Source organism: Talpa europaea, assembly GCF_964194135.1.
Source record: "Talpa europaea genome assembly, chromosome: 16".
Classification (NCBI taxonomy): domain Eukaryota; kingdom Metazoa; phylum Chordata; class Mammalia; order Eulipotyphla; family Talpidae; genus Talpa; species Talpa europaea.
In genome coordinates this window covers 41,027,976-41,043,886 of record NC_140084.1, presented here as the reverse complement: position 1 = coordinate 41,043,886, position 15,911 = coordinate 41,027,976, and the positions used below count along the sequence as shown (strand labels likewise).

Genomic DNA, 15,911 nt, shown 5'->3' with positions numbered 1-15,911 from the left:
AAAGGTGGCTGGAACAGGGCTGCACAGCTGGATGATGGTTGGTTGAATGGATGAACAAGAGCGATGAATAAACATAATTAGATGACATGAATGGATGGAAGGGAAGAGAACAAAGGATGAGCAGATGACAGAAAGAGAAACTATGTGGCTGGCACATGGAGGGAGGGACCGGGTAACCCATGCACAGGGGGCGGGGGGTGATGTAACCAGAGGTGGGTTCTTGGACAGAGGGCAGCAGGAGGAGCTCTTACCAGCAGGGTGGACACGAGCTTGAGCACCGGCACAAACTGGAACTCCACCGAGCCTCCCACGGGGTCGCGCGCGTGCTGCCCGCCGTCTCGCACCGCCTCCCCCAGCATCCTCAGCGCTTTGTCCCTGAGGGCCTCCAGAGGGATGCTGGGGCTGAGGCGGGTGGGGGCTTCGGCCACCCCAGCAGCTGGCAGGGCAGCGACGAAACAGGGGGGTGAGAAGTGGTGTGGAGGCCGCAGCGAGGTGGTGACGCCAACGCCGGGCAGGCCGTGGCGGCGGGGACCATCCTCTTGGGTTTTCCCAGGTGGGAAGAGCGTGATGGTGCGGGTCTCGGCCGTGAGGGGCACGACGTACTCGGAGAGCATGGAGCGGCGGCTGCGGCAGGCGCTTTCGAGGTGGATGCTGATGAGGAGGTCGTAGTAACCCGCACGCAGCGGGCCCGGCAGGTGCGCGTCCTCCAGCGCGTGCAGCAGCTGAGCCTGGTCCACGTGGCTGCACAGCGCATGCGCCACGCGGTTATTGCCCAGCGCGCACACGGCGCGGTACAGGCGGAGCGTGTGCGAGTGGAAGCGCTGCAGGTCCAGGCGCTCCGACAGCTCCAGGATGTCCATGCTCCTGCGGCAGAGATGGGCAGCCGCCGGGAACGGAGTGGCACAGACGGTGGGGGACAGAGCACAGACCACAGAGAGGCAAACAGATGCTCAGGTGAGTGGTGGTGTTTCCAGCCAGGCAGCCCATTGGTGGGCTGGGCTGGGTCAGAGTTTTGCGAGCTGGATCTAGGCGTCTTGTTATGGTTCTTTAAGTCCCCAGGCGACCTAGAGGGCCCTGGGATTCATCTGGGATCCCCAGATGTATGGTCTAGGGCCTTGGGGTATCTTGAGAATCCAATGAGAGGATCTGGTGACCGTGAGATATAGCTGGGATCCCAGATTGGATCCCCCCCTCCCCGGCCCCCTGGTGGGACTGAGCATCCTGGTCATGTCTGGGCATCACTAGAATGTAAATTCCATCAACACGAAACTGGTTTTCGTGTTCTGGGTTTTGATTAGTTCTTTTGCTATAGTCCCAGCACCTAAATAGGACTTAGCACTTAGAAAGTGCTCAAGAAATATTTGTTCAATGGGTATACGGGTGTGTCTAGGGTCCCTGGGGAAGGGTCTGAGCCCCCTGAGTTACAGGTTATCATTATTAGAATGTCAGTTCACAAGAGCTTGGGGTCACGGACCTAGAAGGTGGCCAGTCATAACAGCTCAGAGCTATTTGCCAAATGAATGACTAGAGGAGGCAAGTTGGAAGCCTCCTGGAATGATCTGGGACCCTTGGCCATGAGCAGAGTCCTTACGCGCCATCCTACCATCCCCGTGAACACCTTTGGGTCTCCTGAAGTGGGTCTGAGATCACATCTCTAGTGTCTCTGCCTGGGTCTGTGGGAAAGACTGTGGGGTACGTCCCGGCCTCTTTGGGCAATGTCTAGGACCCTCTGAGGTGCACTTGAGGCCCCTGGATTGTTGTGTGGACTCCTGTGTGACGTCTGGGCTCCCTGAGACTACAGCCCTGTGGGGTGGGTCTGGGGTCCCTGGAGGTGGGTCTGTGAGCCCCTCAAGTGAGTCTGTGGTCCACTGAGTTAGGTATGGAGTCTCTTGGGTTGCCTGGAGTCCTGGGGTTGTTGAGGACGGGGTACTAAGTTGGATTCAGACCCCAGAAAGTTTGTGGTACCTGCCCCACCCTCTGTGGGCTGGGCTGACCCTGACCTGTTCTCCTCTGGGATGTGCAGCGCCATCATGGTCAGCGGCTCCTGGCACTGCACGGCCCAGCCCAGCCGCTCACCAGCTCGGTGCGTATCCACCTGCAGGAAGTGGTTGGGCATGCGGCTCCACGAGACGGGCATCAGCATCTGCATCTCCAGGCGTGGTGGACACTGTGGGGCCGGGTTCTTGCGCTCACTCAGAAACATGGCAGCTGACAGTGGCATGATGTTCTGTAGGTGCAGAGGTGTGCACAGGTCAGGATTCTCAGCCCTCTCCGTCCTGTCACCCTCTTCCAGGGAGACCTCCCAGACTGCCCCCTCCCTTAAGCTGTTCTGCCAACCTGCCCTCCCACACTCCTGCTCCTGCTAGTGCCCCATCACTACACTCTTACCTTCTGCTTCCCCAACTCAAACTGGATGACATTCTGGTGGGTGGGCAGGACAAACACAGCAGGAAACAGCTTGGTGTTGGGTTCCACCTGGCAAGGGAGAAGGGGGCAGAGTGAGGAAGAGGGTAAGCTAGAGGTGCTGCTGACACTGGATCCTAAACTCCTGGGCCCTGACTGCCCCACCCAATCCTGCTGGGATCTACAGATCCAAACTGGGACACTAGAGACTCCTCATGGCCTTGAGGTCACCCGAGGTCTATACCACCTCTGATCCAGTCAGGGCAACCTCCTCCAACTTCCCCAGAGCAAGCTGTTGTCTGGGTCTTTGCACATATCAGGCCCCTACCCCTCCCTGAATGCCATTCCCAGTATGCCAAGCACACTCATTCCTCAAGGTCCAGAAAGCATCCTCTGACTGCCCCTTGCTCCAGCTCCTCCAGTCTGAGCAGCCGCCCAGCCTCCCACCATGAACACCACCATCTCTGGAGCATCCTGCCAAACCTGGATCTAATCACGGCTCTGGGCCCACCTCCCCATTTACAAGAAAGACAGGGGACAGAGGAAAATGTCAAAATGACAGCACAGGGATGTCAGACGGATCCAGACTGGGGACAGTGCCCATGAAGCTCCTGAGATTTGTTAAAATGTGGGTTCTGGTCAGGCGGGTCTGGAAGGTCTGGGACTCTGCATTCCTAATGAGCTCCAGGCAACGCACATCCCAGTGGTCCAGGGACACACTTTGAGGAGCAAAGCACTCCAGGACAAACAGCCTCATTTTTTTCAACAAGTATGAGAGAAAGGGTGGGGGGAGGGAAGAAGAAGGGGGGCGGAGAGTGGGAGAGAGAGAGGGAGAGAGATATAGAGGGGGAACCTGCTTAAGAGACGCAAGGGGCCTCCCTGGTGGCTCAAGGGGTCAAGCACAGCACTGTGAAGCTACCAGCAGCCACTGCAGCACAAGTTCAATCCCCAGCCAGCCAGGGAGCTGACCCACATGGCACAGCAGACCTCTCCTATCTCGCCCACTGCTCCCCTCAGCAGTGGATTTCAGTAGGTCTGCCTGTTCTGTTCCCCACTCTGTTTCTGGTGAATCCTCTCACCCCACCTCTGGCCTGTACCCCAGTTCTTGTACGCATAAATAAATAAATCTTAAAAAAAAAGAGAGAGAGAGACTCAAATGACTTAGCAGCCAACTAAGACAGGCCTTACTTAGATTCTGATTCAAACAGATGATAAAAAGACATATTTGAGACACCCAGAGAAACAGGAAAATGGTCTAGATATTTGATGATATCTAGGTATTGAGGGTTTTAAAAAAGTGTTAGTGGTATCATGGTTACAGTTTTTAAAAGAATCCTGGGTCTCCTCTGGCGGCGCAGCAGTTGAGCTCTGGGCTGCGAAGCTGCCCGCAGCCTCTGCAGCACCAGTTCGATCCCCTGCCTCCAGCAAGGGTCCCACATGGCGCGACAGACCTCTCCTGCTGCGCCCACTGCTCGCCTCAGCAGTGTATTTCGTCAGTCTGCCTGTTCTGTTCCCCGCTCTGGCTCTGGTGAATTCTCTCACCCTCCCACACTTCTGACTGTACCCAGTGCTTATATAAATAAATAAATAAATAAATAAATAAATAAATAAATAAATAAATAAATAAATCCTAATCTTGTAGAGATACACAGATGACCCATATGAAGCCTGGGATTGCCTTCAAACCACCCGCAGGGAGTGGGAAGCACGCAAAGCTGGCGGTGGGCGGGGAATGGCTGTGTCACGGGCACAGGTGGCTTCATTACACTGTGCTATTCTTGTATATTTTTGAAATCCTCCATTTAAAATAAATGTTATACTTTCCTCATCTCGGTTACTATAACCGAGATGAGAAAGCATACATTGTAAAAAAGAAGAACGCTGTACAAAATATATTAAAAATTAATAATAAATAAATAAATAATAAAATATACCAACACTTACTATAAATGTAAAAGAAAAACAGGAATTACCATGGGGACTATACCTGAGATGATAAAGCATACACTGTATAAAAATGAGGAATGATGTAAAAAATATATAAAATAAAATGTCATAAAATCCCACTTCGATGGACTCATAGAAAAAATGGACAAATATGTCAAATTGGACATACTGGACAAATACGGTAGACTCTTGAGAGCAGGAACATGGGTGTTTACTGTAAACTTCCTTCTTCACCCACCATAAGATTCTGAGCCACCGTAGGGTGTAAAGTTGGCGACAAGTGTTGCCTGGTCCAATAGGGAATACGGCCCTCTCTCCAAGGCCAAGGCTGGACTCCACCTAGTCTCCTCTTTTCTGAACCTCCATTCAACAGACAGTTAAAGAGGTGATTTCCCAGGAGCTACGAGACTCTGGCCTGTCCTGAGGACAGACTTGGGGCTGTTTTTGCCCTGATCTAGGGTCTGGCCTCCAGGTGAGTCTGGGAAGGTTGCCCCAGGACCCTGGGACACGAGGGTGCTGTTGCTAAGTTGCAGAGGTCTGTGCTCACCTGGAAGAAGGTGTTGCTCTCTTTGCCGTTAGCCGTGAAGTTCATCAGGCCAGTGGCCAAGTCCACCAGGCAGCCGATGACCAGGTCCGTGTGGCTGATCCGGCCCTGCTGCCCGGGGCTCACGAAGTCCCCACCCCACACCATGTAGCAGTTGCTGCACTTGAGGCTGAGGAGACAGGAGGGCTCAGTGGGCAGGGCTGGACACCCCCTGGGCCAAACACCCACAGCCTGTACTCCACAGCAGCGAAACCTCTCATCCCAGGCCCTGAGCCCCTCAGAGAGAATGTTTAGCAGCTGGGAAGGGGGCACAGTTCTGGAAGGAGAGAACCGGGAAAGGCAACGCAGAAAGAAGACGGTGAGATGGGAAAAAAGGAGAAAATAGAAAAGGCACGGAAAAATGAGCGGAAAAGGGAAAATCAGTCACTGGAGGAAAACACACAGGCAGACAAGGGAAAGGCAAGAAGGGCAGCTTCTGAGCCAGGCGTCCAGCACTGACCTCCCACAGTCCCCTCTCCACACCTGCTGTGGATGTTGCCTTGTTCATCCCCCATGGTCACGGTCACTGCCCGGACTTTGCTGAGGTCGAAGTTCATGTCGTGCTGATGGTAGTCGGGGGTGACCCAGCCCACCCACACGCTGCTGGGCTCCTGGCCAGCGAAGATCCTCACGGAGTAATAGTACTGAAAAGGCAAGGGGGGCGCCAATCAGTCAGGAAGTTGGGTCCACAGGGCTCCCTGGGACTCAGAGTGGGTTCCTTTGGGAATTTAACAAGATGCTAGCAGATTTGAGAACCCCCTTTGATTTATATCGCTCTGTTTGTGTGGCTACTGATATATTTCTAGGTCGAGAAATCCTTTGGGAGTCTTTGGGATACCCCCAAATTTGGATACCTCCCTGGGTCATAAAGTCATAATTAAGAGCTAATAAATTGGGCCTCCCCTGGTGGCGCAGCAGTTGAGCACTAGGCTGCAGAGGCTGCCCACAGCCTCTGCAGCGCCGGTTCGATCCAGGCCACCAGCGAGGGTCCCACATGGCGGGCAGACCTCTCCTGCTGCGCCCGCTGCTCCCCTCAGCAGTGTACTTCGTCAGTCTGCCTATTCTGTTCCCCGCTCTGGTGAATTCTCTCACCCTCCCAGGCTTCTGACTGTACCCAGTGCTTGTATAAATAAGTAAATAAATCTTTTTTTTTAAAAAAAGAGCTAATAAATTGCTCACAAATGATCTAACTTGATTCTTCCAATCCCCATCATGTGGTTACAATTTTTATCCCTGTTTTACTGAAGGGGAAACCACAGAAGAGAAGCATAGTGTATAAGGTGACTCACCCAAGTGGCACCCCTGGTTGTTGTGGCCCTAACTACGAGGTTATTTGCCTCAGAAAGTCCTCCAGATTTGGGAAACCCCAGAACTGCAATTATGTTGGGATAACTGTGAATTATAGCTAGAATAGCTATTAAATTTGGCTCCTAGACTATCTATTAAGTTTACGTGGGTGAAACCAAATATCAGGGTCCCTAGTTTATCTGGGCTTATCTCCTGGATTTGGGGGTTCCTAAGCGTTACAGCTGTGTGGCTTATAGCTTCACTGTCCCCCTGCAGCTTTTAGGCCCCAGTTGTATAGACTCAGGGGGTCAGAATTAAATCAGTATGTGTTATATTTGGGGGTCACCAGTATATATTAAGTGTCCCCAGGTATGGGCAGTTTGGAAATCTGAGGGGCCCCCCTGAAGTAGGAAGTCCCCAGGTCACACCGTGGTGGTGTTGAGGATGATCTCCGGGTCATCTCGGTCATCGGTCGGCACCACCTCCCGAGGGAGCCGGGGCAGAGCAGGGGTAGTTGGCGGCTGGGTCATCATGGCAACTTTCTTGGCCTTGAACAAGAACCTGGGAGTGGGGGAGAGGCTGCCGTGAGAAAAGCTCTTGAGCCCAGCCCCCAGCCCTCCCCATCACAACATTCATGCCCCGCCCCACATTCATCCTAACTGAATCCTGCGTAGAACACCCCCGACCTGGCCTCTGGAGGGCTGGGACTCCCCAGGGCAGCAGCCTGACCCATGCAGAGGCTCTGTGCTGGTGGAGGTCTCCTTAGGGCACACTGGTCCCCCTAAGTCAGCGTTTCTCATTTGGGGGTTATAGCCCTTTGGGCAAGGAGAGCTCTTCGTTGTGTGGGACTGTCTTGTTTTTGGAGCCTTCCATGGCTGTACTCCCCCCAAAAAACTGTAATAACCAAAAATCCTCTATCACTTCCAAATACTCCCCAAAAGGCACAGGGTGACATCCCACTGAGAAACTGCCATAACCGGAGAAAGCAAATTTCATTTCAGTTCAGGTTTAATGCACTTGGAAGGTGTCCCCTAAAGTTAGTGCTTGGGGTTACCAATGAGACAAAGAAATGACTCCAATTTAGACCAAATGTGATCACAGTGGTACTTGGGGTACAGTCTACTTTCCCAAGGAACTGAGCTCCCTTTAGTGTCCATGGGTAATAAAACCCATTGGATGAATATCCTGAGATATTGGAAGATATTTGGAATATCCTGAGAAAGTAGAGGCCTCCATAGATACAGTGGAGAACCCCAATTTTGCATTCCCAGGGAAATGAGAACACCCCAGGGAAATGGTGGGGTTCACTTAAGACATGAAGGGATCCCTCAGTATTCTGATTAACATACATGGAGCCACTTTAGGATACAGTGAGGGGTCACAGGTTATGGAGGTTGCGTAACTGGGGCTCTCAGGACAGCTCCACCTTTGACTCACCCTCTCTTCTTGTTCTTCTCTGTGGTAGCATCCTTCTCGTTTTCTGCCCTGACAGACTGGGCCTCTACTCCAGCCTGGGCATTACTCCCGGGCGCCCCCTCCTTGGCAGTTCCTTCTTTGCCCCCCTCAGCCTCGCCCCAGCGCCCCGCTGAACGGCACAGGTTTTCATAGTCAGAGTCGGGTTCTGCTGCCCGGGCCTCATCCTCAGCAGGGGGCTGCAGGCCAGGGGGTGCCAGAGGGGTGGCCCCTGCAGTGCAGCGGAAGTGCTGGTGGAACTGGACCGGAAGGCTGAGCCGGAGAAAGAGCATCTCCACTAGGCTGTTCTGGGAGCCCCAGGTGCGGTGGGTCAGGCGCAGGCAGGGGGGCGTATCCACAGTGCCATCCACACGGGCCACCTAGGGGGTTGGGGAGCAGGAAGTACTAAGCCAGGCGAGCTGGTTAGGCCATTAGTTCTAAACCTGGTTACACGGTGAGCCACCATTAGGCCCTAGAGCACCTGTATGGGAAGATACTCCTCTGAGCAGATGAACTCTGCATGCACGGAGCACACAGCATGGCCAACCCTCTGTCAACCCTTATCTGGGCACCTTATCCAGTGGTAGTCCTGGTCAGACATGGATTATTTAGGAGCTTTCAAAACCTATCTATGCACAGGTTGCACGGGAAACCAAGTCATCCACCCACCCCTCCATCCATCCATCCACCTACCCATCCATCTACACACCCGCCCATCCATTCATTCCACAAATGTTTACTGAGCACCTACTATGTGCCCTGTTGCTGAGAATACATCAGCGAACAGAACGAAGCCCCAGCCCTCCTGTTTCTCAGAGACCTCCCTGGGAGTGCAGCCCAGAAGCCTCAGAGTTCTGTAAAGCCTCCCCAGATGAATTTCTGTTAAACTTGTATTCACAGGAAAAATGCACACCACCATGGGTTTTCAGAGTGAACATGCCCAGCCCCCAGAGAAGCAGCACTCAACCAAGCCTCCCAGGAAGCCCATGGGTGCCCATTTAGTCACCATCCCCTCAAAGACAGTGAGGGAGTGTGATGAGAATGCGCAGACCCAGCATAAAGAGCGACAGGGCTGATCTAGAAAGAGATGCCCGGCCAAGGCAGACACTCGTTTTCTGGAGATGCCATGGACAACTGGGGCAGCGCCCTCTCTTTGGTGCTCCCCCTCAAGCTGACCTCCTTGAGGACAACCAGCCAGTGACTTCACCCCAAAACTGTGCAGTCAAGGTATCCTGTTCCCAAACTGTCCGCAGGGTCTTTTCCGGTCTTAGTCTGCTTTTGACAACAATCTACTTACCACCTCCCTCCTGTGATCTGTGTGTCGGGTAACCAAATGTTGAGTTTTTCTTTCACAGTACCCTCCTGACGTAGCACCCCAGGTTAGCTCTGCCTATTCTTGAACTTTCTATGTGTGGGATCTCATTGTATTCTCTTTTGTGTCTGGATTCTCTCACTAACAAGATGTCTGTGAGATCCACTCGTGGCGTGTGTGTTGGTGTATTCACTCTCACTGCTGTCCAGCACTCTGTTCTTTGAACTGAGGACACCATCTGGCAGGGGCTGGGGCTGGCAGGGGCAGGTGCTGACAGCTTCACGCTACTCCACCAGCCTCTCCCACCTCAGTCACCTCTCTGGGCTTTCTGCCTCATCTCTTGCCTCTGACAAGCACTGTTAAGTAGGAACTTTCCAAAACTCTAAATGGGACATTCGCCTGCCTAAAACCCTTCCATTCATATCTAGCCTTAAAATGCCTCCCCACAAATTACTTATTATTTACAATGAGAAAAATGGCGACATTAAAGTAGAGAAACTTGGCCAACTCCACCTTAACCAAACAGTCAATGAGTAACGAGACAAAAGCCTTATTATGTGCCTCCCAATATCCCACGTCAAGCAGGACACAACAGCACGTCTGTGGTCTTCCTGCCAAACATGTGTAACCTGGGCCTAATCATGAGGAAATAGCAGGCAAACCCAAATGGAGGGGTATTCTGCAAAATAACTGGCCTAAACTCTTCCAAAATGTCCACGTCATAAAAGACAAAAGACAAGACAGACTCAGGAACACATTACATTAAAGACTAAAGACACAGGGCCTCCGAGTTGGCCTAAGGGTGAAGTCTCAGCTATCACTATGGCCTCAGTTCGATCCCTGGCCAGGGAGCTACCCACATGGAGCAGCAGACCTCTTCTGTCTCACCCTCTGCTCCCCCTCAGTGGTGTATTTCAGGACATCTGCCTGTTCTGCTGTTCACACAGCAGACAAGAGGCGAACTCCAGGTCTGCCTGATTCTAATCTGTCTCTGGTGGATCTTCTCACCCCCCACACCTCTGCCCTACACCCCAGTTCTTCTATGAAGAAAGAAAGGAAAGAAAGAAAGAAAGATTAGGGGCCTTCCTGGTGGCGCAAGGTGTTAAGGCGCAACCTATGAAGCTGTCTGCAGCCACTGCAGCCCGAGTTTGATCCCCGGCCGGCAAGGGAGCTACCCACATGGCATAGCAGACCTCTCCTGTCTCGCCTGCTGCTCTGCTCTATTCCCCACTCTGTCTCTGGTCAATCCTCTCACCCCCCACACCTCTGGCCTGTACCCCAGTTCTTATATGCATAAATAAATCTTTTTAAATAAAAGAAAAAAAGAAAAACTAAATAGGCATAACAACTAAGAGCAACATTGGGTTGGATCCTAGACCAAAAAATAAAACAGGACATCAAGTGCCACAATTAGCAAAATTTTGAATACGGGTCATGAGCTGAATAATAGTGTGCATTAATGTTCAACCTCTTGGTTTCCCCCACTGTACTGCCTGTGGTTCTATAAGAGCACAGACTGTTCTGAAGATGCGCATGGAAATAGTTAGGGGTGAAGAAGCACAATGGCTCCTACTTAATGATGTCTCCTCAAATAATTCAGAACAGAGAAAGAAATTGTGTAAGAAGGACATCCACAGGGAGAAATGAGGTTCCGACAGGGACAGTCACATGCACACGGTCACACAGCAGACCAGAGGCCAGCTCCAGGTCTGCTGATTCTAAAGTACAGGGTGAAGCTCCATCATCTGGAGTTCACAATATTACCAGGTTGAGAAAAGGACACCCCTTTTGTCTGTATGGGCTTTTTATGGTCAGTCTGACCTTGTGTTTAACCCTTCAAAAAAAATTTCATTAGAGTCTTAAAAATTAAGATAGGGCCTCCCCGGTGGCACAGCGGTTGAGCGCTGGGTTGCGAAGCTGCCCGCAGCCTCTGCAGCACCAGTTTGATCCCCGGCTGCCAGCGAGGGTCCCACATGGCACACAGACCTCTCCTGCCACTCCTGCTGCTCCCCTCAGCAGTGCATTTCGTCAGTCTGCCTGTTCTGTTCCCTGCTCTGGCTCTGGTGAATTCTCTCACCTTCCCGCACTTCTGACTGTACCTAGTACTTGTATAAATAAATAAATCTTTTTAAAAAATTAAGATATTCACATTAATGAAAAGTAACTAAAAACAAATTTTAAAACCCCCACAGATAACAATTAGTAAAGAAGGTGTCAAAAGGTATTCAGGGAATTGTCTTTCCTTATACCTCATTCATTCGTTAAGAAAGATCAGATATTTACAAAGACTGGAAATTTCCACTGGGGTCACTTAATCCAGATTTCTCTTCCTCCCCAGTTTATAGGCAAGGTCCCTAAAGCTCAGCAAGGTTGTGGATCACCAAGTTTATACCCTAAAAGGTAGCCCAGAGCCCATTATCCTGATATTCCCCCTACATGGGAGTATAGAAACAGAAGGAAAAGAGAAACTCAAGAATTGTGGGCAACATGAGGCTGGAAGGGGGGTGAGAAGGTTCTGAGGGGAGTGGATCCTCACCTCATAGTGGGGGTGTTCAAGAGGCACTGCATCAAACTGGGGAAGGCTTTTGCTGAACCAGGTGGTGACTGGGCGCTGCATGTTGATGGCGAATGGCTCAAAGCCTTCCTGGAGGCCGCAAATGGTAAAGAATCGCAGGGAACTCACGTCCTGGCCCAAGTTCAGGTGACCCACCTGGCCAGGTCCCAAGCTGCAGACGGGCAGGAAGCCTGGGGTGGGGGGATAGATGGGCAAGGGTGAGGATAGATGGGCCAGGCAGGGGCAGCCATGGGGAGGTGGCACTGTGGGAGGAAGGGATGGAAGAAAAGGAGGCTAGAGGGGGCAGTGTGGGGTCAGGTGAGCGAGAAGAAAACCAGATAGGGGATATGAGCTCAGGGGCCAGGAGGTCAGTCCTCACCATCTCCAATCTCAATTTCCCGGAAGGCTGTTTCAGAGCCTGAATCGGACATAAGGATCTCGCCATTGAGGGTGAAGATGATGTTATTCTCTGAGAGGTCGATCATGCAGCCCACAACATCACCAGACTGCCAGGGACGCCCAAATGGTTCGCTGCCCAAGTGCCAGCGCTGGCCCTGTGAAGAGGTGTGGGGGAGACACGGGGTAGGAAAGATGCGCAGAGACGTGTGCAGATAAACATACAAAGGCGTCGGGTGCAGGATGTGTGGGGCAGAGAGGGGTCATCCCCACAGTGTCCCCCATAGTTCCCTACATGTGCTCTTCTGACCCTCAGAATATAAGGACAGGCTTTCAAGCTCTCCCGTCTCACAATCTCTGCATTTCACCTGTCTGCCTGGGTTCCCACAGCTGAGATGCAGCTCACCACAATGTCAGTGGGGGTAGGGGACAGAAGAAGGGAGAGAGATAGAAAGGGAAAATGAATGTACCGACAGCCCCCGCTACAGACCATGTATATTCATATGCACCAGCACAGATGAGTGGGTAACTAAATGGATGGTGGGAACAGGCTGGATGACTGAAGGGAAACATGGCATTAAAGTCAAGAGTCTACATGAGTTGGGCCTCCCCTAGTGGCACAGCTGGGCTGCGAAGCTGCCCGAAGCCTCTGCAGCACCAGTTCGATCCCCGGCCTCCAGCGAGGATCCCACATGGCATGCAGACCTCTCCTGCCGTCCACTGCTCCCCTCAGCAGTGTATTTCGTCAGTCTGCCTGTTCTGTTCCCTGCTCTGGCTCTGGTGAATTCTCTCACCCTCCCACGCTTCTGACTGTACCCAGTCAGAAATGACTGAGCCAAAAAAAATAGGTGAATAAATAAATGGCAGTGTGGAAAGTTCAGTGGTTATCTGTATAGATGAGTAGATGGATGGAGAGTTGGATGAATGGATGGATGAATGGATGGCTGGTTGGCTAGAGAGATGGATGATGGATGGATGGATGATGGATGGAAGGGTGGATAGGTGACTGGCTGGCTGGACGGATGGATGTTTGGATGGATGGATGAGTGGTAAGGCAGGTGTAGGGTGGGGTAGACAGTAAGGCACAGACAAGCAGCACTGTATAAAAGCTAGAGGAGGAACTACAGGGCCTGGCCAAGAGGAGTCCAGGCAGATACCCACGCGGTTCCCGTTGAAGACATAGGCCAGTTCGTCAGCCCCCAGCTCCACATCAGGTCGCAGCTCAGGCCTTGCCCAGCCCACTCGCATCTCGCCCGTGGTGACCGCCTCGAACTCAAAGTACCAGCGACCGCTCTGCACCGCATAGGATTTCTCTGCCCGGAAGATGCGCACTCGGTCCCAACGCGACTGCCTCTCCACCTGACCTACAAACAGGGTCCGGCAGAGTCAGAGTGGATCCCAAGACATCAAGAGGCTGGTGGGAGAAACCAGTGATGGTCAGGGACTTGGGGGAAGACGAATAATTTTCTGGTGTTAAAGAAGAAGAATTGGGCCTCTCCAGTGGCACAGCAGGTTGAGCGCTGCGCTGTGAAGCTGTCTGCAGCCTCTGCAGCACGGGTTCGATTCCTGGCTGGCCAGAGAGATTCCCACATGGTGCGGCAGACCTCTCCTGTCTCTCCTGCTGCTCCCCTCAGCAGTACTTTCGGTCCTTCTGCCTGTTCTGCTCCCCGCTCTGGCTCTGGTGAATCCTTTCACCCTCCTGCACCTCTGGCCTGTACCCCAGTTCTTATATAAATAAATAAATCTTTAAAAAATAAATAAGTAAAGGAGAAGAACTGAGAACTCCCAGACTAGTCAGAGGCCAGACAACCTCCCCTGCTGCGTTAGCAGTCAGAGGTCTCAGAAAGGACAGCCTCATGGACAGAGGGCCTGGTCACAGTCATGGTCTGAGGTGAGGCTCAGGATTAAGGCTGATGTTTAGAATCAAAGACTGTGGACAGGATCTGTGAGAGGGGCTTGGGCTCAGGGAGGGGCTAGAAATTGGGCTTGGGGCCAGTGGGTAAGGAAAGGAAGGCCGAGGACCACATCCTGAGCTGGGGTTAGAGGCTCTCTGAGTCCTTGGTTGGGTGACACTATATTGCAGCTGTCATCCAAAGCTTAGGGGGTAGAAGTCAGAGCTGGGGGTCAGGAATGGGAGTCAGAGGTAAGGGTTCATGCTCACAGGGCTCCTGGTCTAGCAGCTCAGCATTGTAGCTCTAGTCTAAGCAGGGTGCAAGTCAGGTTAAGGCCAAAGGTCAGGATTGGATTCAGGACTGAGGTCAAGGTTGGGAGGATGGGGTCAGTGTTGTCCATATAGGACATTCTGAGGCTAAATTGGGTCAGAGACCAGAGGTCAGAGCCAGGGTCCGGAGGTCAACACTCACTCGGCTCCTGGTCGGGTGGCTCGATGTTATAGCCGTAGCCCAGCAGGGTGCGCACGGCCTGGCAGAGGCTGTCCCGGTTGCTGCGCTTGGTGGCCTCATCCAGCAGGCGGTAGGGCACAAGGCGAGGGTTTCGGCGTGCGACGATGTCCTGCACGGCGCTGTAGCTCCAGCCCTGGGCCACGCGGTCCCGTGCCCACACGTTGTGCCCGTTCTCTGCCAGCCGGTCCACCAGCGTCGTCTGCGCAGGCGTCAGCCGCACGTGGCTCAGGTCCAGCGGTGCCGGCTTGTACCCATTGCTCATCATGTATCTGCAAGTGGTGCGGCTGGGTGAGGTCCTCACCTCCACTTCTGGGTTCTGTGCTGGAGGGTCCCTGACTTCTGACCCCGGTCCTTGTGATCCTTAACCCTGAGCTTTGGAATTTCTGACCTTTGATCTCTGACATCAGGGGTCTATGATTCTGAGAGCAAGCTTTAAGATACCTGACCTCTGACCCCAAAATCCTGCGGCCCTAGCAAGGGCTTTGGCTTCACAGGCGTCTGGCCTCTGTGACTCCATCTTGATTTCGGGAGCCTCATTTCTGACCTGCAAACTCTCTGACCTTTCACCTTCAACTTGGGGGTTTCTTACCTCTGATTCCATGACCCTGTCCCCCAGGATTTGGAGTCCTTGACCTCTGAACCCTGGCCTCTAGTTCCCAGACCCTGATCACACCCATAAACTTAAGTATCTCTTACTTATAATTCCCCCAACTCCTCACCTTGCTCCACTGATCCCTTGGCTCGAACAGAAATATCACCTCTGCCCTCTCATGTTCTGATGCCCTGGAAGACCCTGACCCTGGGCCCTGACTCACTCCCACCCTCCCTCTGGAACTTCTAAGTCTGCAACCCTCACACCTCACCAACAGAATCACCTGACTCCAGAGTCCCGACTCTGACCCTATACCCTTCTCTCTAACCCATGACCTCTTAATCTCTGACCTCAGCCTCCCGATAAGACCTGTTGACCGCCCCAGCCCTCACCATGGCAGCCCCAGAACCCCAACTCTGTGGCCCAGAGGGGCCCCGGGCCACCCACACTCACGTCTTGGGGAGTTTCGTCTTCTTCAGATTGTCCTCCGCCTTCTCATCTGCCATGCCCACGTGGCAGCCCAGCGCCAGCAGGGTCCTGGGGCGGGGCCAGGGAGGCAGGGACGTGGTCACAGCCCGCTCTGCCCTTGCTCCCGGCCCGGTCACCTCTGTCTGGGTCTCTTTATCTGCCCAGCCTTTCCTGTCTGCTTCTCTCGCTCTCCCGTGTCTCTGTCTTTCTCTTGTGACCAGCCCCCTTCCTGCCTCCGTGTCTCCTTACCCCGTCAGTTTCTGCCTCACAATCCCTGTCTCCCTCTCTCTCTGTCCCTCTTTCATCTCCTTCTTTCACTGTCTCACTCTCTCCATCTTTTTGGTCTTGTCCCCACCAGCTGTCAGGCCCGGCCAAACCCTGCTCCCTGGTGCCCCCTCACTTGAGGGTCTCCCCCGACATCTGCAGGTTGTAGTTCCGCTCTGGCTCCGGAAGGCTGTGGAAGTCCACAAGACACGGGTGCAGCCTCTTATTGTCGTCTCGAACCTACAGGAACA

At 53.0% G+C, this 15,911-nt stretch overlaps 1 protein-coding gene across 2 annotated transcripts in view; it reads right to left on the bottom strand.

The window, feature by feature from the left end:
• Positions 1 to 15,911, bottom strand: part of RYR1 (ryanodine receptor 1) — a gene marked incomplete at its 5' end in the record, with an annotated part of 106,188 nt that overhangs the window by 69,035 nt on the left and 21,242 nt on the right. For both annotated transcript variants that reach the window (XM_084257220.1, XM_084257219.1), the window contains 13 exons: positions 252 to 864; positions 2,001 to 2,227; positions 2,389 to 2,475; positions 4,898 to 5,063; positions 5,417 to 5,577; positions 6,649 to 6,781; positions 7,658 to 8,052; positions 11,521 to 11,729; positions 11,918 to 12,092; positions 13,096 to 13,298; positions 14,298 to 14,605; positions 15,382 to 15,465; positions 15,797 to 15,900. In XM_084257220.1, the coding sequence (XP_084113346.1) occupies positions 252 to 864; positions 2,001 to 2,227; positions 2,389 to 2,475; positions 4,898 to 5,063; positions 5,417 to 5,577; positions 6,649 to 6,781; positions 7,658 to 8,052; positions 11,521 to 11,729; positions 11,918 to 12,092; positions 13,096 to 13,298; positions 14,298 to 14,605; positions 15,382 to 15,465; positions 15,797 to 15,900 (2,865 nt within the window). The remainder of the gene's footprint in view (positions 1 to 251; positions 865 to 2,000; positions 2,228 to 2,388; positions 2,476 to 4,897; positions 5,064 to 5,416; positions 5,578 to 6,648; positions 6,782 to 7,657; positions 8,053 to 11,520; positions 11,730 to 11,917; positions 12,093 to 13,095; positions 13,299 to 14,297; positions 14,606 to 15,381; positions 15,466 to 15,796; positions 15,901 to 15,911) is intronic.